The sequence below is a fragment of the Quercus suber genome, unplaced genomic scaffold (genome assembly GCF_002906115.3).
Source record: "Quercus suber isolate HL8 unplaced genomic scaffold, Cork oak 2.0 scaffold_342, whole genome shotgun sequence".
NCBI lineage: Eukaryota > Viridiplantae > Streptophyta > Magnoliopsida > Fagales > Fagaceae > Quercus > Quercus suber.
In genome coordinates, this window is record NW_027069794.1 from 504,140 (window position 1) to 528,147 (window position 24,008).

A 24,008-nucleotide genomic window follows, 5' to 3' on the forward strand; every position below is an offset into this window, starting at 1 on the left:
AGATATAAAAAATTTAGGTCAAAAACATTTTTCAAATCCTTCAAAACATGAGACAACGAAGGATTGTGTTCCAAATCTCTACTAAATCTACCAAATCTACTGGCCAGCTTGCTAACAGCTCCACCACACCATATGACATAACCGATTGAACTTCATAGAGACTAAAACCATACTCAAAAGCTCTCTAGCAACATCACAATGAAGAGGAAGGCAATCTGCAATTTTCACCCACCAATTTTACACAAACAACACCAATCTACAACAATTAAATTTCATTTTATGAGATTATCTATAGCTAAAATTCTCCCCAATTTTTTTTGATAATTCGATAGTTGGGGGTGGGGGAATTTGAACCCTAAATGTCTACATTGGAAACAACAAGAGTTGCCAACCAATTGAGCTACAAGGCTCTTGGCAGCTAAAATTCTCCTCAATGTTGATAACTTTTTTTCTTTTCTTTTTTTTTTTTTTTTTTTTTGATAGGTAATAAAAAGTATTTTAAAAGGTCTGCTATATGCAAAAAAACGCTAGCAGCCAAAGGTTACCAAAAGAAAAAAAAAACAACTATGTACAAGAAAGAAGCAAATCTACAAACATCGGGACAGATTCACTAGGTATGAGACCCCAAACCCAAGACCAATCAAACAAGGTGCCAACAAAGGAGGCAAGCAGCTGATCATCTGAGCTCTCCACATCCTCAAAAGTGAGACCATTACGCTCCCTCCAAAGACACCATGTCAAACACAACGGAATCAAATTCCAAATATCGGACAAGCATTTCTCCAACCAATTCTTCCCAAAAGAAGATCTATCACCTTACTAGGAAAAGCCCAAGAGATTCCAAAGGATTTTAAGGACAAAAACACCACAACTAATACGCCTTCACACAGTGAATCAATGAATGATCCATAGTGTCTCCACTACACCTACACATGCAGCACCAATCTGTTATAGAAAAACCTCTCCTCCTTAAATTATCACCAGTTAGTATCTTCCCCCAAACCGCACTCCAAACAAAAAATGAAACCCGTCTAGGTACCTTGACCCCTCAAATACCTTTCCAGGGAAATATGACCGAAGAGGAACCTCTGAGTACATTATAATAAGAACGAGTATCAAATTCCCCTTTCTTCTTCAACACGCACCACATTTGATCCCCACCCTCCTCAATGTTGATGTCCAAAGGAAAAATGCCACTTTAGTTGAGACTGTAGGCCTCCATATACTCTTCTAAGGAAAATACAAACATGGAAGGTGTAGCTTAGTATGATTTAACTTCAAATGTGTATCTTTTAGATGGGTTCCAACATAATTCATCAACGCCACTTCTTCTCACTTTGATCGAGTAAATTGTGTCCATAAAGATGCTATGGACTCCAATAACTAGTCTTGCATTGCTCTAAATACACTAATGTTCCAGTGGAAAGTATTCTCAAAATAGATCAAGTGATCAACCACTAAAGCCTCCTCCTTACAATCATTATGAAATAATTATGGAAAAGCCACCTTAGAGTCACACCAAAACTTGATATTAAAGCCCACACCCACCTCAGTGTTAATGAAGCGAGAAAATTTGACCCACCCTTTCCTTATATTCTTCCATAGAAATTTGTTTTTCCCCTTACTAAGTCTTGTTTGGTTAAAATGACCAATGCACACGAGTAAATTTGATGCTATGTTAGAATGAAAAATCAAATGTAGTGGAAACTCTTATATGAACTCTCTCTTTTTTGTTCCTTTTCTAAATTTTCCTAGAATCTTGATTTGGCTATTTTTATCATTAATAGTCATTTAACTGTTTTTTTAACTCCATTTCTAAACTTCTTGAGACACTAACCATTGGCAAACTCAACCATTTTCAAATCTTCAAATTACCAAATTGAAGAATCACCAAAGCCTTTCAGTGATTTGACAAGCCCTACCAAGAAACAAATGCTCTCAATGGATAGGCACTACTTTCTTTTTGAATTATCCTTGCTATCAAGAATTAGCAGCACTAGTTCCGTCCATATAGTGCAATCATTCTGTTCTACAACTAGTTCCATGTTAGCTAGGTGCTTAGACTAAGGACACATTTGGCATTATTGTAGGAACTAGATCTTTAACTGTAGAGCTTTTGGACTAAAGTGCTTTAGTGTTTTAGTGTTTAGAGTGTTTGACAAAGTACCATTTGGTAACCAATTGATGAAACACTTGAAGATGTGAGAAATGACAAAATTGGAGACAATAAATTGCTTTGTATAGTCACACTTGAACCCAATTAATTCAATTAATGGACAATGGTTATTATTATTACTAGCCTCTTCACACAAGTTACACGCGTGTTCAGAAGCTTTTTAAATGACTGTTTTAAATTTTAAATTTAGTGATAATTGATAAGAACTTGTTAAAATTGTGTCATTTATCTCTTAAAAAGAAGTTATTACTATTTCAATTTTCAATTTTCAAATTTGGAAAAAATAAAATCATGTTTGTTGCAACATGTGGGCACCCCATGTTTAGAGTCAATTTGTCATCTCTAATTAAATTTTGTTTACAAAAAACTTATCAGGAATATATATATATATATATATATTTGTTCACAAAAATTTAATTGTATAATGAAGTTAATTTTGGCAAAACACAAAATGGACATCAAAGAATTCAATTCCAATCATAAATATAGCTTAGCTCTCTCTTTTCTCTCAATGGGCAATGGCCATTGTCATTTAGAAACATATGCATTGTCATTTATATCAATTCATTAACTTATCAAAAAAAAAAATTATATCAATTCATTATTTCTATTAGAAACTGGAACAGCGCACTAAAGAGCTTTAACACTATAGCTCGTCCAGCTGCACTCCTCAAACAAGTTTCGAGTACCATCCACCCCACTCCTCCCCATAGTTCACACTAACTACCCATCTCCACAATTTTTTTCCTCCAACCCAAACCTCCATAGCCACTTTCCAAACAAAGAATGGTTTTTTTTTTTTTTTAATGTAGGTAATAAGAGTAATATTATTGATGAAAAAAGATGAAAGAAACAAACAAGGTGTTCATAATGATGAACACAGAAAAGCACTAACAGAAAACATAGAGAAAAGAGATCAGGAGGCTAATCTAAGACAAGAAAAAACTATAGATGAGAAGAACAATCTGTAAAACCCCAGCACCGAGACCAATCAAAAAGACTGTGCTGGCACAAGTCTTTCAACTCAACCAACGTCTTCTCAGAATCTTCAAAGGAACAACGATTATGTTCCATCCAAATAGTCAACATCAAACAGCCTGGAATTAAATTTCAAATATCTGAACTATACTTCCCAAGCCAGTGACTCCAACAAAATCATAATCCTGCCACCGAGCCTGGCAAGACCCACTAAATACCAAAAGAGCACTACAGGACAATGAAGAAGGAGATGATCCATAGATCCCACTGCAACGGCACATGCAACACTGATTCGCCAAAGAGCGACCCCTAAGTATGAGATCTTTGATGAAGGTCGTTTGTTAGGTTTTAGTGTAGGTGTTTCTACTAAAAGATCTTTGATGGTTTCCCACCTCCTTTTCGCTGATGATACTCTGATTTTTGTGATGCTAATATTGATCAAATGTTGATTCTCCGTATGGTGCTCATTTGGTTTGAGGCTATGTCTAGTCTGAAGGTAAATTTGGGTAAGTCTGAACTAGTGGCTGTGGGGGCAGTTCATAACATGGATCTTTTGATGGCTGTCTTAGGTTGCAAGCAAGGGTCTCTCCCAATGAAATATTTGGGTCTTCCTTTTGGAGCAAAATTTAAGGACAAGTCCCTTAATGCTACCTTCATTGCATTAATTCCTAAAAAGAATGATGCCTTTAATATTAGAGATTTCCGACCTATTAACTTGGTGGGGAGTGTGTATAAAATCTTAGCTAAGGTTTTGGCAAATCGATTAAGAGTGGTTTTAGATCAGCTGATCTCTGAGACTCAGAATAGCTTTGTGGGTGGGCGACAAATTCTTGACTCGGTTCTTGTTGCGAATGAGTGTGTGGATAGCCGAGGGAAGAGTGGGGTTCCTGGAGTCATTTGTAAACTTGATATTGAGAAAGCCTACGGTCATGTGAATTGGGAGGCTTTGTTGAATTTGTTGCATAGAATGGGCTTTAGAGTGAAGTGGTGTAAGTGGATCCGCACTTGTATATCCACAGTTCAGTTCTCGGTTTTGATTAATGAGTCTCCAGCTAATTTTTTTGGTAGTTCGAGAGGTATAAGACAAGGAGATCCGCTATCTCCTATGCTGTTTTTTATTATGATGGAGGTGTTTAGTAGGATGTTGAGAAGAGTGGAGGGAGCTGGCTTGTTCCGTGGTTTTAAAGTTGAGGCTAGGAGGGGTGGTGGAGAATGTGTTACACATCTACTGGTGAGGACAAGATTAGGGAAACCATTTATGGTTCTTCTATTAGGGGGTTTGGTGAGGACAAAATGTGTTGGATTCCTAACAAAGCTAAGGGGTTCTTGGTGAAAGACTACTATAGAATTCTTGCTGGTCCTACTATCTTCGGTTTCTCTTGGAGAAGTATTTGGAAGCAGAAGATTCCCTCTAGAGTAGCTTTCTTTGTTTGGTCTGCTGCCTTACGGAAATGCTTGACGATTGATAATTTGCGTAAAAGGAATGTGTGGATTTTGGATTGGTGCTACATGTGCAAGAGTAATGCTAAATCGATTGACCATCTGTTCCTCCATTGCCCCATTGCTATGGATCTATGGTCTATGGTTTTGGGTTTATTTGGAGTATCTTGGGTTATGCCCCTTACTGTTTTGGGCTGTTAGGTGCTGGCAAGGCAGCTTTGGTTGTCATCGAAATTGTTATATATGGTCCATCATTCCTCATGGCTTAATGTAGTGTCTTTGGAGGGAGAGGAATAGTCGTTGTTTCGAAGATTCTGAGAGATCTATTCCAGACCTTAAGCTTTTCTTTTTTAGAACTTTGTTGGATTAGTTGTTTGCTTTGCAAAACAAATCTTTCCCTTCTCTGTTTGTTTTCCTAGATTCTTGCAATTTTTGTGTTTGATCTGTTTGGCTCCTTGTTCACTCCCTGTGTACTAGGGTCTTTCCCTTTTGATATCAATATATCTTATTACTNTAAAGAATTCAATTCCAATCAAATATAGCTTAGCTCTCTCTTTTTCTCTCAATGGGCAATGGCCATTGTCATTTAGAAACATATGCATTGTCATTTATATCAATTCATTAACTTATCAAAAAAAAAAATTATATCAATTCATTATTTCTATTAGAAACTGGAACAGCGCACTAAAGAGCTTTAACACTATAGCTCGTCCAGCTGCACTCCTCAAACAAGTTTCGAGTACCATCCACCCCACTCCTCCCCATAGTTCACACTAACTACCCATCTCCACAATTTTTTTCCTCCAACCCAAACCTCCATAGCCACTTTCCAAACAAAGAATGGTTTTTTTTTTTTTTTAATGTAGGTAATAAGAGTAATATTATTGATGAAAAAAGATGAAAGAAACAAACAAGGTGTTCATAATGATGAACACAGAAAAGCACTAACAGAAAACATAGAGAAAAGAGATCAGGAGGCTAATCTAAGACAAGAAAAAAACTATAGATGAGAAGAACAATCTGTAAAACCCCAGCACCGAGACCAATCAAAAAGACTGTGCTGGCACAAGTCTTTCAACTCAACCAACGTCTTCTCAGAATCTTCAAAGGAACAACGATTATGTTCCATCCAAATAGTCAACATCAAACAGCCTGGAATTAAATTTCAAATATCTGAACTATACTTCCCAAGCCAGTGACTCCAACAAAATCATAATCCTGCCACCGAGCCTGGCAAGACCCACTAAATACCAAAAGAGCACTACAGGACAATGAAGAAGGAGATGATCCATAGATCCCACTGCAACGGCACATGCAACACTGATTCGCCAAAGAGCGACCCCTAAGTATGAGATCTTTGATGAAGGTCGTTTGTTAGGTTTTAGTGTAGTGTTTCTACTAAAAGATCTTTGATGGTTTCCCACCTCCTTTTCGCTGATGATACTCTGATTTTTGTGATGCTAATATTGATCAAATGTTGATTCTCCGTATGGTGCTCATTTGGTTTGAGGCTATGTCTAGTCTGAAGGTAAATTTGGGTAAGTCTGAACTAGTGGCTGTGGGGGCAGTTCATAACATGGATCTTTTGATGGCTGTCTTAGGTTGCAAGCAAGGGTCTCTCCCAATGAAATATTTGGGTCTTCCTTTTGGAGCAAAATTTAAGGACAAGTCCCTTAATGCTACCTTCATTGCATTAATTCCTAAAAAGAATGATGCCTTTAATATTAGAGATTTCCGACCTATTAACTTGGTGGGAGTGTGTAAAAATCTTAGCTAAGGTTTTGGCAAATCGATTAAGAGTGGTTTTAGATCAGCTGATCTCTGAGACTCAGAATAGCTTTGTGGGTGGGCGACAATTCTTGACTCGGTTCTTGTTGCGAATGAGTGTGTGGATAGCCGAGGGAAGAGTGGGGTTCCTGGAGTCATTTGTAAACTTGATATTGAGAAAGCCTACGGTCATGTGAATTGGGAGGCTTTGTTGAATTTGTTGCATAGAATGGGCTTTAGAGTGAAGTGGTGTAAGTGGATCCGCACTTGTATATCCACAGTTCAGTTCTCGGTTTTGATTAATGAGTCTCCAGCTAATTTTTTTGGTAGTTCGAGAGGTATAAGACAAGGAGATCCGCTATCTCCTATGCTGTTTTTTATTATGATGGAGGTGTTTAGTAGGATGTTGAGAAGAGTGGAGGGAGCTGGCTTGTTCCGTGGTTTTAAAGTTGAGGCTAGGAGGGGTGGTGGAGAATGTGTTACACATCTACTGGTGAGGACAAGATTAGGGAAACCATTTATGGTTCTTCTATTAGGGGGTTTGGTGAGGACAAAATGTGTTGGATTCCTAACAAAGCTAAGGGGTTCTTGGTGAAAGACTACTATAGAATTCTTGCTGGTCCTACTATCTTCGGTTTCTCTTGGAGAAGTATTTGGAAGCAGAAGATTCCCTCTAGAGTAGCTTTCTTTGTTTGGTCTGCTGCCTTACGGAAATGCTTGACGATTGATAATTTGCGTAAAAGGAATGTGTGGATTTGGATTGGTGCTACATGTGCAAGAGTAATGCTAAATCGATTGACCATCTGTTCCTCCATTGCCCCATTGCTATGGATCTATGGTCTATGGTTTTGGGTTTATTTGGAGTATCTTGGGTTATGCCCCTTACTGTTTTGGGGCTGTTAGGGTGCTGGCAAGGCAGCTTTGGTTGTCATCGAAATTGTTATATATGGTCCATCATTCCTCATGGCTTAATGTAGTGTCTTTGGAGGGAGAGGAATAGTCGTTGTTTCGAAGATTCTGAGAGATCTATTCCAGACCTTAAGCTTTTCTTTTTTAGAACTTTGTTGGATTAGTTGTTTGCTTTGCAAAACAAATCTTTCCCTTCTCTGTTTGTTTTCCTAGATTCTTGCAATTTTTGTGTTTGATCTGTTTGGCTCCTTGTTCACTCCCTGTGTACTAGGGTCTTTCCCTTTTGATATCAATATATCTTATTACTTATCAAAAAAAAAAAAACTATTTGCAGATGGTACTATCCTATTTTGTGATGCGGATGTGGAGCAAATTCTTCATATTCGGTTGTTGTTACTTAGTTTTCAGGCGGTAACAGGTTTGAAGGTTAATGTGCATAAGAGTGAAATGGTTCCAATAGGGGAGGTTGATGATTGCATGCCCTGGCTGAAATTTTGGGCTGTAAAGTTGGAAAGCTGCCTATGTCTTATCTTGGCATGCCGTTGGAGGCTTCACATAATTCTCCTTCAATTTGGAATCCTATTTTGGAAAAATTTGAACGGAAATTAGCCGGGTGGAAGAAGCTGTATTTGTCTAAGGGGGTCGATTGATGTTACTCAAGAGTACGCTATCTAGCCTCCTACCTATTTTCTATCGTTATTCACAATTCCTACTCATGTGGCTAATAGAATTGAAAAGTTGCAGAGGGACTTTCTATGGGGTGATAGCAAACCTCATCTGGTAGGATGGGATAAAGTTTGTGCACCTATAGCCAATGGTGGCTTGGGGATAAGGAAACTTACTACTTTCAATAAAGCCTTATTGGGGAAATGGTTGTGGCGGTTTGAGAAGGAAGAGGATCTCTTATGGAGGAGGGCGGTAGCTTTAAAATATGGGGAAGAATGGGGGGGTTGGACCTCAAAACTGGGTAGGGGAGTTCATGGGTGTGATTTGTGGAGAGGTATTTGCATGGGATGGGAGGATTTTAGCAAAAATTGTCAGTTTGTTGTTGGGTTGAGGAATAGAGTGCGATTTGGCAAGATAGGTGGTGTGGGGATCAACCTTTTCAATTGACTTTCCCAAGGTTGTATGGTGTAGCTATTGATAAGGAGGTATCTGTAGAAGCTTCTTTGTCAAGACAGGGGGCGGAGGATGGAAGAATTTGGAATGTTCGTTTTATTCGAGAATTTAATGATTGGGAGATGGATGAAGGGCTGCATTTTCTTCGTATATTGGAAGCTAATACTCCAATGGATGTGGGAGACCGGATGAGATGGAAGTTGAAACTTAATGGGGATTTTGATATCCGGTCATATTATAACAAATTAAGGAATTCTCCCTCAATTGTCTTTCCTTGGAAAGCTATATGGAAAGTAAAGGCCCCTAGGCGAGTTTCCTTTTTTGTTTGGTGTGTAGCTTGGAATAAGATCCTAACGGGTGATAACCCGAGATTAAGGACATTGGTTTTTGTAGACTGGTGTATTATGTGCCGACATTGTGGAGAGATGGTAGACCACTTACTTCTTCATTGTCAGATTGCTTATCGGTTATAGAGCTTTGTCTTTATAACTTTTGGCCTATTTTGGGTTGTACCTAGATTGATCCCAGATTTCCTTTTTGGCTGGTGGAATTGGTTGGGGAAGCACTCACCTCAGATATGAAATTTAGTTCCATTGTGCATCTTTTGGTGTATTTGGAAGGAACGGAATCGGTGGACTTTTGAGGATTTGGATAGTTCCGGTGATCAGATGCTTGCTTCTTTTAGTGGGACTCTTTTTGATTGGCCTCGAGCTTGGAGACTCACGACTAATGATTCCCTCCCTTCTTTCCTTAGCTCTCTTTCTCTTTGTAATTAATCTGTGGTTTAGTTTTCTTTTTTTATTTTTCTTTGTTTTTTCCTTCTTGTATTTTCTGGGTTTGCTCTATGTTCTTCATGCGCAGAGTAGCCACTCGTATATATAACATTCTTACTTATCAAAAAAAAAAAAAAAATTTAAGGACAAATCAATTTAGAATCCAATTCTAGAGAAGATGGAAAGAAAATTAGCAAGTTGGAAAAAATTATATTTATCCAAGGGAAGTAGAGTCACTTTAATTAAAAGCACTCTCTCAAATCTTCCTACTTATTTTCTTTCTTTATTCCCTATTCATACTTTTGTGGCCAACCGAATTGCTAGACTTCAACGAGACTTTCTGTGGGGTGGCCTAGGAGATAAGCCAAAATTTCATCTGGTTGATTGGTCTATGGTGTGTACTCCGCTTTCTTCAGGTGGGTTGGGCATTAGGAACCTGAGAACTTTCAATGTAGCTTTATTAGGGAAGTGGTTATGGAGATTTGGGTATATGCTCTATGGCATCAAGTGATAGAGGTGAAGTATGGTTGTGATTGGGGTGGTTGGTGTTCTAGCTTTTTCTTTGATCCTTGTGGAGTCAGTTTGTGGAAAAATATCAGAAGGGGGTGGCACTCTTTATCTCGGTTTATTCTATATGAAATTGGAGATGGATCAAAAGTGTAGTTTTGGTTAGATCATTGGTGTGGAACTTCTTCTCTCGCTGACCGCTATCCTGAATTATATAGGATTTGTCGTAGCAAAGAGGCAAGTGTGGCAGATCTAATGAGGTACACCAATGGAGTACTCCATTGGGAGTTTCAGTTTTGTAGGGAGGTGCATAATCGTGAATTGGAAGCTTTCAAGAGCTTCATCAATACCATTTATTGCACTCCTGTAAGGGGTATCGGGGAGGATAAAAGATGTTGGCTGCCTTGTAAGAGTAAGGGGTTCACGGTTAGTGCTTACTACCATCTTCTAGTTGGCCATAGTGAGCAGTTTTTCCCTTGGAAAAGCATTTGAAAGTAGAAGATTCCCTCTAAAGTGGCTTTCTTTGTATGGACCGCAGTCTTGGGGAAATGTCTGACAATTGACAACTTAAGAAAAAGAAAGGTTTGCATTTTGGATTGGTGTTATATGTGCATGTGTAATAGTAAAACTGTTGACCATCTATTCCTTCATTGCCCGGTTGCTTTGGAGTTGTGGGATATGGTTTTTGGTTTATTTGGAGTTTGTTGGGTTATGCAAATGTCAGTTGTTGGGCTATTTGCTTGCTGGCAAGGTCGTTTTGGTCGCCATCGTAATGGAGATACATGGATGGTTGTTCCTCATTGTTTGATGTGGTGTATTTGAAAAAGAGAAATAGTAGGTGTTTTGAAGACAAAGAGCGCTGCATGCCTGATCTCAAGCTTCTTCTTTTTAGAACCTTACTTGATTGGTTCTCTATGTGGAGAAACCATCATTTTTCTTCTATTTTGGATTTACTTGATATTTGTAATGTTCGTTTTTGATTTGTTCACCCTGTATACTCCCTGTGTACTTGAGTGTCTCTCTCTTTTTGATATCAATGAATCTTTATTACTTATCAACCAAAAAAAAAAAGAATAAGTTTCCAAACCCCTAACCCTCCATTAGCCATAGGGTTGCACACCTTGTCCCATCCAACCAAGTGGTGTTTGAACTCTCCTAAACCACCCACTAGTTCTGTCCATGGAAACATTGCAATATGGAATGCCGTTCCACATTTTCTAATATGGTGTCTTTTGCATGAAAGAAATGCTAGAACCCTCAAGGGGTGTGAGAATACTATTTTAGATTTAAAGATGCAACTTTTTAGAACGTTGTTTGGGTGGGTGCTGACTTCAGGGGCACATCCATTCCCTTCTCTAATTTGGAATTTCCTAGATCATTGTACTCTTGCAACTTAATTATGTTATTCATCTAGAATAACCCCTTTGTACTTGATGCATTTTTTATTAATAAAACGTATTAGTTATTAAAATAAGTAAATAAATAAAAAGCACAGAGGCAAAGAATACAATCAAACCCCCTACCCCACCTCCTTCCCCCCACACACACACAAATTCAAATACAAAGGAAATAATATCAGTAGCATATATACATACCTAGGTACCCATTTATTCTCTCGTGTATCTTTATGGAGCATGTAAAGATCAATTTCAAAATTTAATGTTGTGTAAGAACCTCCTTCCAAAAAATTAAGGACTAATTGACCTTAAATAAATGTCTAGGGTTTAAACACACAAACACAAATTGAATATAAAAGAAGCATAAAATTTACTAACCTCCTTGGAAAGAGGGCCTTTGTAATAGCATAGTAATCAAAAAATATTTGCAATGTTTCAGAGTCCTCCAAAACTGGTCTCCAAGAAGACGGAATCTGTCAGATCACCACCATGTTCCATAATTACTTAACAATCTGATTCAAAAAGAACTTGAAGGACCATCAAATGGTTAATAAATAAATCAGAAGAGGCAAATACCTGAACAGTACCAAACTCTTCTGAACTCTCATCAATTGATGTCCCAACAAAATCAAATGATAAACATTTAAGCGAAAGAGAGAGCGCTAACTCTTGCAATCGACTTACAACTGCAAGTTACACAGATGCAAAACCATCAGAGAAGAAAAAAAAAAAAAAAAAAAAAACAACCAATGAAGCAGCAAATGAGAACTTTAGACAGGATGGAGGGTCTTCATCAAAGCTTAAATATATTTAGCAAATTACCATCACTCTTCAGTTGGCGCAATGATGTTAAAGATATTTGGAAGATTTGATAAAGAGATTGATCCCTAAAGGCACACGCAACCCTTCGATGGTGTGTTGAAGGCAAACCAGGATTGGGCTAAGGATTTAGAAGTCAAAAACATACAAGCAGTTGTAAGTAATTAGATCAAAATAAATAAAATAATATTTAGGGATGAGGCACAAAGAAAAAGGAAAAAAGAAAATCTATGAAAAGCCTTTATGACCAGCAAACCTAAGCAAAGCTGATTCCTTAAGACAATACTGGTTCTCACAACAATTGAAAATGCATTACTTATATTCCCAAACTATGATAACAGAAATGCAAAAACCAACCAACAAATACTAGAAATCTAAACAATATGCTTCCTAATGTTAGGCACAATCACAATTTTGTACACATGAAGTTAAAATTCATCTGTCATAACATCAAGAGATATATAATAGAATTTTAAGCTAAAACATGCTTAAAAAAAGCATGTAGATCAGCAGATTGCTGCAGCTGTTCTGTAAATGTTATGTGGTTGACTTGAAAGATGAAAATTCTTGTAAATGCATGTATTATACTGGATTAATAATATGCCTTCAACCAAGGTATATGTGGTTGGTTCAATTTTTAAAAGTTCACATTGACACCTAGAACTTAATATCCAAGCATGCTATCCAAATTTAAATAGCAAATGCTGGTAGACATTGTATTAGTTAGTACAACATTCATGTTAGGTTTTTTTTCTTAAATGAAATTAGTGTTAAAAATATTGAAATTAATTATATTATTATTTTTAATCAATTATGGATAAATTTCTCAAAAGAAAACAAACAACAGAGCAAACACCACTTGCCTAAAAAAACAAGTAGTCATGGTACTGAACAAAGTTATTCAAAGCAAACCGTGTCGAAGTTGATTGACTAAGAAAATCTTCCTGAAGATCCTAGGCTACGGACTAAAATTTATACTAGCATCCAAATGACCGGGATAAAGTTAGAAGGGAATAGCTACAAAACAGTCATTGTCAACCTTGTAACCACAACTTCCCAAAAAGAAAAATTGGAAACGTCTAATAAAAATTCAATTGAACTTGGTTTAAGGAGTCTGGAAATTAGTTGTACTTAGTATAACAATCACATTCAATTGAACTTGGCTTAATGAGTCTGGAAATTAGTTGTACTTGGTATAACAATCACTGCTTTTTATTTTTTAATAAAGAACTACATCAAATTTCAATAATATATAATTAAAAAAAAAAAAATACAGAACAATATCAAATTTCAATAGTTAATTAAAATAATACAGAACAACATCAAATCCATGCGTTCATTTGTTTATTGTTAGTTTGGCCATGATAGAACTGATAGCATTTGTAATAACATGAGAAATAAAAGGAGAAAGTGAATTATTAAACAACATTTTCAACATAATGCCTAATCTTGGAAAGGGACGATAACCAATAAATGCAGCTGTGACTCACTTTTCACTTTCTGCAAACATCAAAATAAAGTAACATGAAATCAGAGTGCCAAAGGTACATCAGCATTCTCACAAAGACATATAATCTTAGTTTTCATTTTAGTATGACTTTCTTAGGAATAGGCATCAAAATGTTTGCACAACCTTCTTCTTTGATAACCCAAAAAAAAATAAAAAGAGTATGGTGTGATCATTCCAAGTATCCTGAAATGTTATCTTGATAAGGATAAGAATAACATATCTTTCAAGCTTTATAACATGGGAGCAATTATTAACTATATAAACTTGGGTATAGTTGTAGACTTACCTGATTCATCTCAGACACAAGTTGATTTAATATCTTCAAACCAATAGCATAGTGATCCGACGTTGCCTGTTAAAAATAAATTATTTCTTAGCAACCATCCATGTAAACACCACCAGTTGGGAACAATAAGTAGCAACACCTTTAATGAAAAGAAATCAACTAAATTAAAAGATTATGAAAATTGATCTTACAGGATAGGAAAGAAACAATTCGGGGCATTAAAAGTATGACTAAAAACCAGAGAAGCCAAGATGGATGATGAGAAAAATGTCAGATGCTATCTTTTTTTTATATAAGTAAGCATTCCATCAAAAAAGGGTGCAACCCTAGTATACGGAAAGTATACAATATGAGAAGCAAATATTTTGCAAGAAGGCACTAAAGAGTATGGTTCCACAAATTGAAAAGCAATCCACTATATAAGAAACTCAAGGAAAAAAATTATGCACAAGAAGCAGAAAATTCATGGATGCACAGTAAAATGTAGGATGTAAACAAATGCGTTGCAAGAAGGTGAAGGATATCAATTAAGGACAAGGGAAACAAAACTGTTCAGCTATATTTTTTTTCCTTAGCCCTTTTTTTTTTTTTTTTAATTTACTGTTAAAAGGGAAGCCTCATGTACACGGTGTATATATAAGGCAACTCCTAAAAAAATACATTGCTCAATACATTATGAAAGAAAACTGAAACAATAAACAGTACAATAAAACATGCATATGTGCTGCCAAGTGTTTAGGCCCACCCAAACAACCTTACAATCAATAATTTCAGTTAACCAATTGGGAGCTCGAACAATTTCTCTCCAAATTACCCATGTTAAGCAAATGGGGATCATATTCCAAATAGAGCCACTACACTTTCCAGACCAATTCCTCCACCCACAAAGTACTTCCACCACCCTCCTAAGCATTACCCATTGTACCCCAGTCAGAGAAAACAAAGGAACACAGCTCACAGGCCACAGTACAATGGACTAAAAACTTTTTTGCTTCAATATATAGTATATTCTTATCAAGTGTTCCTCATCTTATCAAAATCTAGTCAAGTTTTGAGTATCCTTTTCTTCTACGACTAAACCTACATTCACAAACTCTCAAAACACAAACCCACCACAAGCGTAGGTAAATTCCCGAATTTATCCTACATCATCTTCTTAAAGGATAAAAAGGCCACCATGCCAGACTTCCACTGCGTGCATGACAGGTAATTAGGGAGGCCCATTAGGCAAGGATGCGGTAATCTCTTAGTGACTTTCTTAGGGATGGGGGGGATCACTGAAAGATTACCGCCTTCTTACACCAAACCCACCACAAGTACGCCTAGGCAAATTCCCCAATTTATCAAAAAAATATAAACATAGATAGATAGAGAGGAAACAAAAAAATAAAATAAAATAGTTACTAATGAACCCTAACAGAATAATTCATATTCAACATCATAATCATAATCTTCACCCTCACTCAAGACCTCAATTGGTAGCTTTTTATCACAATTAATTGTATAAATTTTATTATTAAAATAAAAATAAAAAAGTCAAAAAGATGGAAACAAAATCACTTAAAAGATAACACCCGATAACCGCATGCAACAAGTAGCTATAGAAGTACAGCAATGTATTACATAAATTTTTAAAGGGCCTACATGTTCACAAAAGATCATTAGTCTTTAAATAATTACCTTACAAAATAATTATAATCCCTTAAATACTAATTTGTTTTTTGGGCTTTGAATTGAGGCAGACAATAACAGCAGCAACAACAACATCAACAACAACAACAACAATAATAATATGTTGAACCACTTAGGAAGGTATATTATCGTTTTTTTTTTATAGGTTTAGGAAGGTATATTATCGTGTATAAGAATGGCCAATATAAATGAGTATTAAATTGGCAGATTTCTGTGTTAGTATGATACATTAAATGATAGAGCTATTAGTATAATGAGAAGCTAACTTCTGGCGTCTATCGCCTCAAGCAAAGCACTCAATTAGGAGGTAAAGGCACTAGCGTCACCTCACCTCACCCAAGTGCATAGACAAGCACCTAGCTTGCCCTTTTACATTGATTTCGTGATGGTGCCAAGTGGAATATGCAATACCCTTGAGTTGCACGCTCCACATGTCAAATTCGTAAGGATAAATGAGTAATGATACACGAGCCATGACACTTTAGCAGCCACGTCAGTTTCCACACTCATACAACCAAAATGTATAGTTTCCCAAGCATTTCTCAAATAACAATATATGCATGTATACAAATTTACATAAATGTCTTTGATACAAACTTTCCTTGTATAAATTGATTTCTTCTTACCAATCAAAAATGAAATCTTAAAGATATTTCAAACAAGCATTGCCAACCAGCTAACTAATTAATTAAAAACAATACATAGACAGTAGAGCATATACTAATTAGGTAATTGACTCAATTAATGATTACGCGGTAAGAACATCTAAAACGTGAAAAACGCATACATAAATGCAGTAGAACAGAGCAGTTAAAGACGCATACACACAAAAAAAAAAAAAAAAACACGCGCCCACGCATTGACAGGGTTCTTAATGTAATGCCCTACAAAGTAACCTGGCTCAAGAAGTTGGTTGACTCTTTAACCACGTCACGGAAACGATCATCATCATACCAACCAAACTTCGTAACTCGACACAAGAGTTGAATCAACGAGGCGGTTACAAAAGGCTGCAATTCGGGTCCTCTGGTGGCCAGATAGTTAATAAGGTAGTTACCTACAGATAATTAAAATAAATAAATAAAAAAGCTCATGCATTCAAATTTCACAAGAATCAACAACAAAATTGCAATTCAGTGAATAGAATTTTAGGAAATTTTATTTACGGATATCAAGGCGGAGCTGTAAAGCCAAGCTATGCTCAGTGACTTGCTTCAACAAGCTCGAACTCGCGAGCATCAACGCGTAGGGAGTCAAGGCATGGTCGAGAATGTACTGACATTGAGAAATGTAATCGGTGTTCATCGAGAAGCATTTCAAAGTGTTCTCCGCGTGAGCTCGCTCCACCGAGTCCTGCGAATTGTACAGCCTCTCGCACAATGCCTCTAGCTGCGCAAGCTCCATTGCGAAAACACAGAATCTGACAACAAATTCCATCATTAATATACTTTTTTTTTTTTGGATGCAAAGAAAACGAAATAAAACAATCGCAGAATCAACGATTCAGAACATTTTCTCGGCAATCAAACAGAACAAAGAATCAAAAACCGCTATGTAGAAAATAAAAAACCTTATCAGGAAAAAACCGATTGCGGCGAAGAGAGAGAGAGAGAGAGAGAGAGAGAAACCGCGGTAACGGTATTTCACCGATGAAATCAGAGAGAGAAAGAGAGGAAATGAGAGAGAGTACCTTATAGCTTGGGATCTATGATGATCTGAGTGGTGTATGTTTCTGAGATCCAAAGCTTTTTCTTTGTTTTTTTCTCTTTTCTTCTTCCAGCTAATATATATATATAGAGAGAGAGAGAGAGAGAGAGAGAGAGAGAGAGAGAGAGTGTGTGTGTATTTGAGGTGCGTTTTCTTGTAAAATTGGATTAAAATAGGAAACACCTACGCGAGCCACAGAGAGATTGAGAGAGAGAGGTTTTGCGGTTTTGGTTTTGGTTTGGTTTGGGAGGGTTTGGGCTTTATTAGATGAGCGATGGGGGAGAGAGAGAGAGCGGTGTGGGAGTTTTTTCGGCTGGAAGTGAAAGAGAAGGATGGTCAGCGCTCACTGGTTCAGTGCGGTGCGGTCCAGTTGGAACCTAGAGGGGGGGGTGCGGGTGTGGAAGCTCTTTTTTTTAATAATGGGCTAGCTATAGCTTGTGTTGGACGATAGGCCCTTGAGTACTTTGACAAGCTAGCATAGCCCATTAGCTGGTTTTTTCTTTTTTCTTTTTCTTTTCTTTTCTTTTTTTTCCGTATGTCTGTCTTTTTATAGCGGTTTATAGCGGGATTTTAACGTTAAGATTAAAAAAAAAAAAATAGATTTTCATTTTTTTTTCATCTTTACAAAATGTTTTATATCTATATTACTATATAAAGACTTTCTTTATCACAAAAAAAAAAAAAAAAAAAAAAAACTTCTTCTGTTTGAAATCTTCAATTTAAATACCCAAAATATCCTTAAATTCATCCATTTTCTAAGGGTTAAATCATAGGGTTAGACATATAAAATTAATAATTTAAAAACTCCTAATTTTTAGATAAATTTAAAAAAAAATTCTCCTACCTTCACATTTCTTTCTTACGTTAGTTGCCAATTATTAATACAACTTCTTTTTGAAAAAATATAAAAAAATAAAATTATTTTTTTCCACAAATATTTCTCTCTCATATTAGTAGTCAAGTACTGATACAACTCTTCTTTAAAAAAAAGTACCAATACAACTTTTTCTTAAAATAAAAAATAAAATAAAATTATTATGAGTAAAACACGTAACCCAAAAAATAAAAAATAAAAAGTCTCGTCACACACACTTCGAAACTAGTAAATACATATGGAAAATATTTATTATTAACTTTTATTGATTTCCTAACTAATCGGTGACCCTCACAAATTCCTTTTTTTTTTTTTTTTACTATAGGTTGAATTTTTTAAATATTGATAATTGAGCCTAAAATTATATCTCCTAGAGAACAATTTAGGTAACTCATAATGAGCGTTGACATCAAACAAAGGGCATGATATGTTTTTTTATTCTTGTTTGATTTGGATTTGGCTTATTTCCAATATTTTTTTAACTGGAATCTAATTTTGTTTTAATGAGAAATTGCTACATCATTTACTAACTAAATAAAAAGTAGAAATTAAAATTCACTACTACTTATCATTGTATATTTAAAATGACATGAGATGTTTAGTTAAAAAAATACAGTAAGTAAGCCAAACCCATTTGATTTTTACCTAAGTTAATTTGTCTAAAATAAAAATAAATAAATAAAAACTCAAAAAAAGGAAGCTTCAAGGTGGAAGGATTGTATATATATATATATAGAGAGAGAGAGAGAGGCGAAAGAATTGTTTGCTTTGTGCTCACTGCACAGATCCTCTCTTTTTTCGTTTTTCTTTTTCTTTTTTTTTCTTTTTCTTTTTTCTTTTTTTGAGAAGGTGGAAGTTTATCTATCCATTAATGCCTCCTAAGAACTATGGAACATGACATGAGTACCACACCTCTCTAACTCTAAGCCTTACATGGTGATGGTGTCCGCAACTAGCACAATACATACTACCTCTATATCCTAAAACTATGCTAAAGTTACTCGACGCACACACACACACACACAAATGGGATGGGGGATCTCTATTTGATTAGTCTCATGACTTCCTATTATTCGTATTTTTAAAATTTTCCACTTTTCAGTTTACTTGATTTTTAAAAATGAAATAATTTCAATTATTTCCTCTCTCTTGGGGTAGAACTAAAATTCACAAAATTTGGGTCAAAGTAATAACAATAGTAAGGATTAAACCAACCATGAAATATCCATATAGGAAATAAGAATATTTTGGTTGCCTATCTACTTAATATGAGGTTTTAGAAAGTGTTTTGGAAGTGACACATATATAGCTTGCTTGAGAGCATTTTCTTCAACCTCGATGCTTTCTTAACTAAATTTGGTCTTAAAAGCTCACTTTGTCACTTTTGCTAATCTCCTATCATATACAATTATTTCAGTCTTAATCCTATATCACTATTCTATTTTAATTAATCAAAATGTCTCCATCAAGACTATTTTTCCCCATTTTCCTCCTTGCTCAAATTCAACCCAAAGACCCATCCATCAACCTAAAGAATTTGATCTTAACAACCCAAACACCACCGCATCCTAGCTCTAAGCTTCACGGACTTATGTCCCAACTCCGCAAAAATCTTCGAATCCAAGATGAACTTCATCAATCTCACAACAAGGCAACTTCTCGCCTCCAAAGGACCACGCAGTCAACTTTTTGTCGAACCTTGACAAACCTTGTCGATCTCATGACAAGGCAACTTCTCACTGCCGAAGGACTTAGAGAGAGAGAGAGATTACGACAACAAAGAGTAAGTAAGAATGAATAAAAAATATTTTTATTAGGCAAATAGCACCTCAACAAGTGTATTGAGGTATTGTTCATTAAAAAAAATTCAAACAAACCATTGAGATTGATGCAAGATGTTTTGGTTGAGTTTAACCAATATTTTTCTGAAATATTAAATTGTTGAGGTTGATGATAGTATTCTAAGCATATACGCATTTGTTTGGCTACTTTATTTGCTTAGATAAAAATAAAAGCTAACTTTAAAAGTTAAATGAATACATAGCATCTCTCTCTCTCTCCCTCTCTCTCTCTCTCTCTCTCTCTCTCTCTCTCTGCGCGCACTTGCGCACTGGAGTGCAAACCAAATAAATATTATCTATCTTAATTTTTTCTAAAGTTTTGTTGTTTTTATGCAAAATATGTTTCGGAAGTTAATACTTACTATATAGTTTTCAGATGAAAGAAGAATGAATCTTCTCAAAACATTATCTTCATGTTCTTTTAAACTACTCGTAATGCCAAGTTGCCAACAAGCTGTTATTTTTCTCTCCTATTTTTGGAGCAAAGAATTCAAACTCTATCTAATTTAGAATGAAGATTGACTGTGAAACAAATAAATCCATGTTTATGCCATATAAAGCAAAATTGTATGTATTAAGCAATGAATGGCTTATTTTTGGTAGAAGCAGTGAATTGTCTTCATCATCTTAGCACAAAACCTCGTAATATTTGTAGGGGGCTAAGCATTTTTGGCATTGCTCACATCATTTCCCTCCAAGTTGAGTGGGATACAGTCAAACACAATGCATCTTGTAGGAAAGAATGAAAGATAGATATTGGTTTTCATCACAAGAAGTTTGGTCCTATATGTATGAATGATATCTATGTTTTAAATTTTAATTATTTACAGTACAATGTGTGATCATTGTCCCCTCCTTTTTCCTTTTATCCTTAAGCCTCAACAAACTCTCTTAAGTTATCTACTCTAGGAGATATCCAAGGAAACTATAATGTAGGCAACATCATCTTTCATTTTTAGTGTTCTTGTTCTCATGATTCTTGAACATTATTGCGTGACGAGCTAAAAAAAATGACAGTATAGCCCATGCTATCTAATCCTAGTTGTATTTTATTTGATTTTTAAGAGAGAGAGAGAGAGAGAGAGAGATCCAATTCTTTATTTCAAGATTCACTAAAAAAAGAGAAAAATTTTATTTCAATACTTGATATTGCAACTTTTTTTATTTTTTGTCACAAAAGAAACTGTTCACTCAATTTATGTATGATAGTCTTTTTTTCTCAAGTAATAAAGGCCAAAATGGACTTTACCCCATTTCTCATAAACTTTCCAGCATAATGCCCAATGTCTGAAACTAATTAGGGAAATGTCCCTGTTTTGAAACTCGATTTTTAGAAAATCTAGTTTCAAATGTAAAACTCGATTTTTGGAACATCGAGTTATAGCGAACGTGAACTTAGAAAAAAAAAATTTCTTAAACTCAAGTTCCATGCAAAGTACTCGAGTTCTACTTGAATTTTTTCAAGCAAGAAATATATATATATATATATATATATATTTTTTTTTTAATTTTCAGTTCGTTATAACTTGATTGTCCAAAAATAGAGTTTTAAATTGAAACTCGATTTTTAGAAATCGAGTTTCAAAACAGGAGCATTTCCCTAAATAGTTTCAGACATTGGGTATTTTGGTTAGACAATTTTGGCGAAAGGGGCAAATTTCCATTTTGACCCAAGTAATAATGGTCATATAATTCCATAATTTGTTGACATTGTCTCGAATGATATTTCTCTTATAATAATATTAATTAGATTAATTATATATATATATATATATATATATATTCCAACATTAAATATCCAAAAAACCCCACACCTTGCTTTGACCTTACCCTTCCTATAACACACTTTTGGGCATTTTACAAGTAATTCTATAATAGGAATTATTCCTTATATGCTACAAAAGAAAATGGAATTATTCCTTATACTTTCTTTCTTTTTCTTTTCTTTTTTATTTTATTTTAACAAAAGTGTCTAGAATTCTCTAAATAATTGACTATTTCTTTGAGTGCATTTAATCTCACTGTCACACCCACTTGATAATTATAGCCAGGAAGTCATTTGAGATTGTCAAAGTTTCTTCCTCTCTATCTTTCTACTATGCATATAAAAGACCGGGTTCAAGTTAAAACATCATACATTATAACTGTAATATATTGTGAATTGTATGACCTCCATATTTGTCATGCTTGTCATATATTAAAACTAAAAAAAAAAAAGAAAAAAAAAAAGAAGAAGAAGTAGGTTCCAGTTAGCTCAATTGGTGAAGTCTCTAATAGTTGAATAAGAAATCTATAGTTCAATCCTTGCCTATACTTTTTTTTGATAAAGAGCTATACTGAAGCTATACCAAAAACCGATTAAGGTATTGGTCTGATGATAAAGAGCTATCATCAAAAGAAAATGTCATAGGTTAAAACAACCTCTCAAAAAACTAAAATAAATAAAAAAGGTTTTAGTTCATATTATTCACACTACAATTTAACTCATATATGTTTGTATTTATGATTATATTGACATGGAATTTGTGCTATACTTTTTTTTGTTTGTTTTTGAGATAAAGATAGAAGTATATATTATTAAAGAAGAAGAAACAGTGTTACAGAGAGTTATTGTCTTTGGCTCTTGTGACCACATACAATCAAACCCCAAGCCTATTACATATCTCCCTATCCCCACGTAGTGGAAACAAAAGTTATCCTGAAGCTACACTTTAGAGAAGGACACAAGAGGCTCTTATGGCTCAAGAGGTGTTTTGGGATGCTACAAGACGCTGGTAGTCCTCCAGTAGTCCAGTGGCATGAACCATAATAGTCCTTGGTTGCATCTGAACCCTCTCAAAGTAGTATTTATTCCGAGCATTCCAGATTGCCCATGACGCCATGGCCCATCGTTCAAGCTCTATCTTTGTTAGCTTATCCTTCAGCATTCGAAATAATTGGAAGAAGTCATGCACCTGGTTACTACATTTCTACACCCTTTCTTTCGATATTGCCCTCACATTTCGTGCCATTGGATATTCCCATAGCAAGTGAGAGTTTGATTCACATTTCGTGCCATTGGATATTCCCATAGCTACCGGTCCATATTGCCCCAGAGTTTTGTGCTCCTGTTGGTGAACATGCAGGGAAGTTTGCTAGCCAAATTGGTGTACAAGTGCGTACAAACTTGTCCACTGTGAATGCTTATAGTTGGAAGAATGTTGGTAGCAGTGAAAAAGAGGCAATCATTCAAAATGTGGCGGTACTTTAAATATTTATAATTGTCCCTGAGCTTGATTTTGTTGTTTTCATTACATTGCTTTATACTTTATGCTGTATTTTGTAGTGTATTGTTGATGTTGTCACTAAGCATATTAAATTCAAGGCATAATATTTTTTTTATACATACCTCACTTTGCAGGATCAATTTGATATACAAGGAGAATCTGTACTTGTGAACAAATCTCTAAATACAAAGTGTGGTAGATTATTGAGCAGCCACAACTACAGGTTGTTTGCAAAATATAAAAAACTTGTAAAGGATGAAGGAAGAACGTATGCAAGAAACCACCCACCAAAAAATGTCACAAGAGAAAAATGGATTGAACTAATTGATGGAAAGTGGAGTGACGAAGATTGGCTGGTAATTAATACTTTGAAAATTTTAATTACAAGTAAAGTATGTTCTCACCTTTCACCTAGATAATACCTACCTATATATGCATTGGATTAATGTTTTATGTAGATCTTATTATGGTGTAATGTCTACTAGATTATTCATTTTATCAAATTTGTTGGATTTATACTTATTTGGAATGTGGAGTAGATTTATATTATAATATATATATATATATATAACTTAAGTCAAAACTCTAATATTTTCTTGGTCTTTATTCTTTATAGAAAGTTTCAGAAAGAAATGCTAAAAACAGAAATAAAGAGGAAACGGTTGACAAACACATTCATAGATGTGGAAGCAAGTCGCTTGCAGTTAGGGTGGATGAGGCGGTGTGTTATTTCAATTTTTCAAAAACTTAGTATATTACTTGTTGTAATTAATTAACTTGTCTTCTAACATTTGAAAGCAAACTGATCAGAGACGGAAAAATGGAGGTCATATTCCTAAGCTGGCACAACTCTACTATGATACCCACTTCAATTCAAAGACAAAGCAGTGGATACACCCTGATTGCGAACATACATATGTATGTATATCAGTACATACTTTGAGTTT

At 35.3% G+C, this 24,008-nt stretch overlaps 1 protein-coding gene and 1 long non-coding RNA gene across 2 annotated transcripts in view; one reads left to right on the forward strand and one right to left on the reverse strand.

Annotated features, from left to right (window-relative positions):
* The window catches only part of LOC112015644 (uncharacterized), a 40,189-nt gene extending 22,749 nt beyond the window's left edge, over positions 1-17,440 (reverse strand). Inside the window, 8 exon segments of the mRNA XM_065759804.1 lie at positions 11,445-11,461; positions 11,464-11,539; positions 11,643-11,752; positions 11,889-12,006; positions 13,682-13,747; positions 16,270-16,430; positions 16,540-16,793; positions 17,064-17,440. Of these exon segments, the coding sequence (XP_065615876.1) occupies positions 11,445-11,461; positions 11,464-11,539; positions 11,643-11,752; positions 11,889-12,006; positions 13,682-13,747; positions 16,270-16,430; positions 16,540-16,777 (786 nt within the window). The 5' untranslated portion in view covers positions 16,778-16,793; positions 17,064-17,440.
* Positions 17,441-22,872: 5,432 nt separating this feature from the next.
* On the forward strand, positions 22,873-23,979 carry LOC112015729 (uncharacterized). Its single transcript, XR_010623533.1, has 4 exons — positions 22,873-23,036; positions 23,196-23,417; positions 23,678-23,782; positions 23,872-23,979. It is a non-coding gene; the product is annotated as an uncharacterized LOC112015729 (long non-coding RNA).
* The last annotated feature ends 29 nt before the right edge of the window (positions 23,980-24,008 follow it).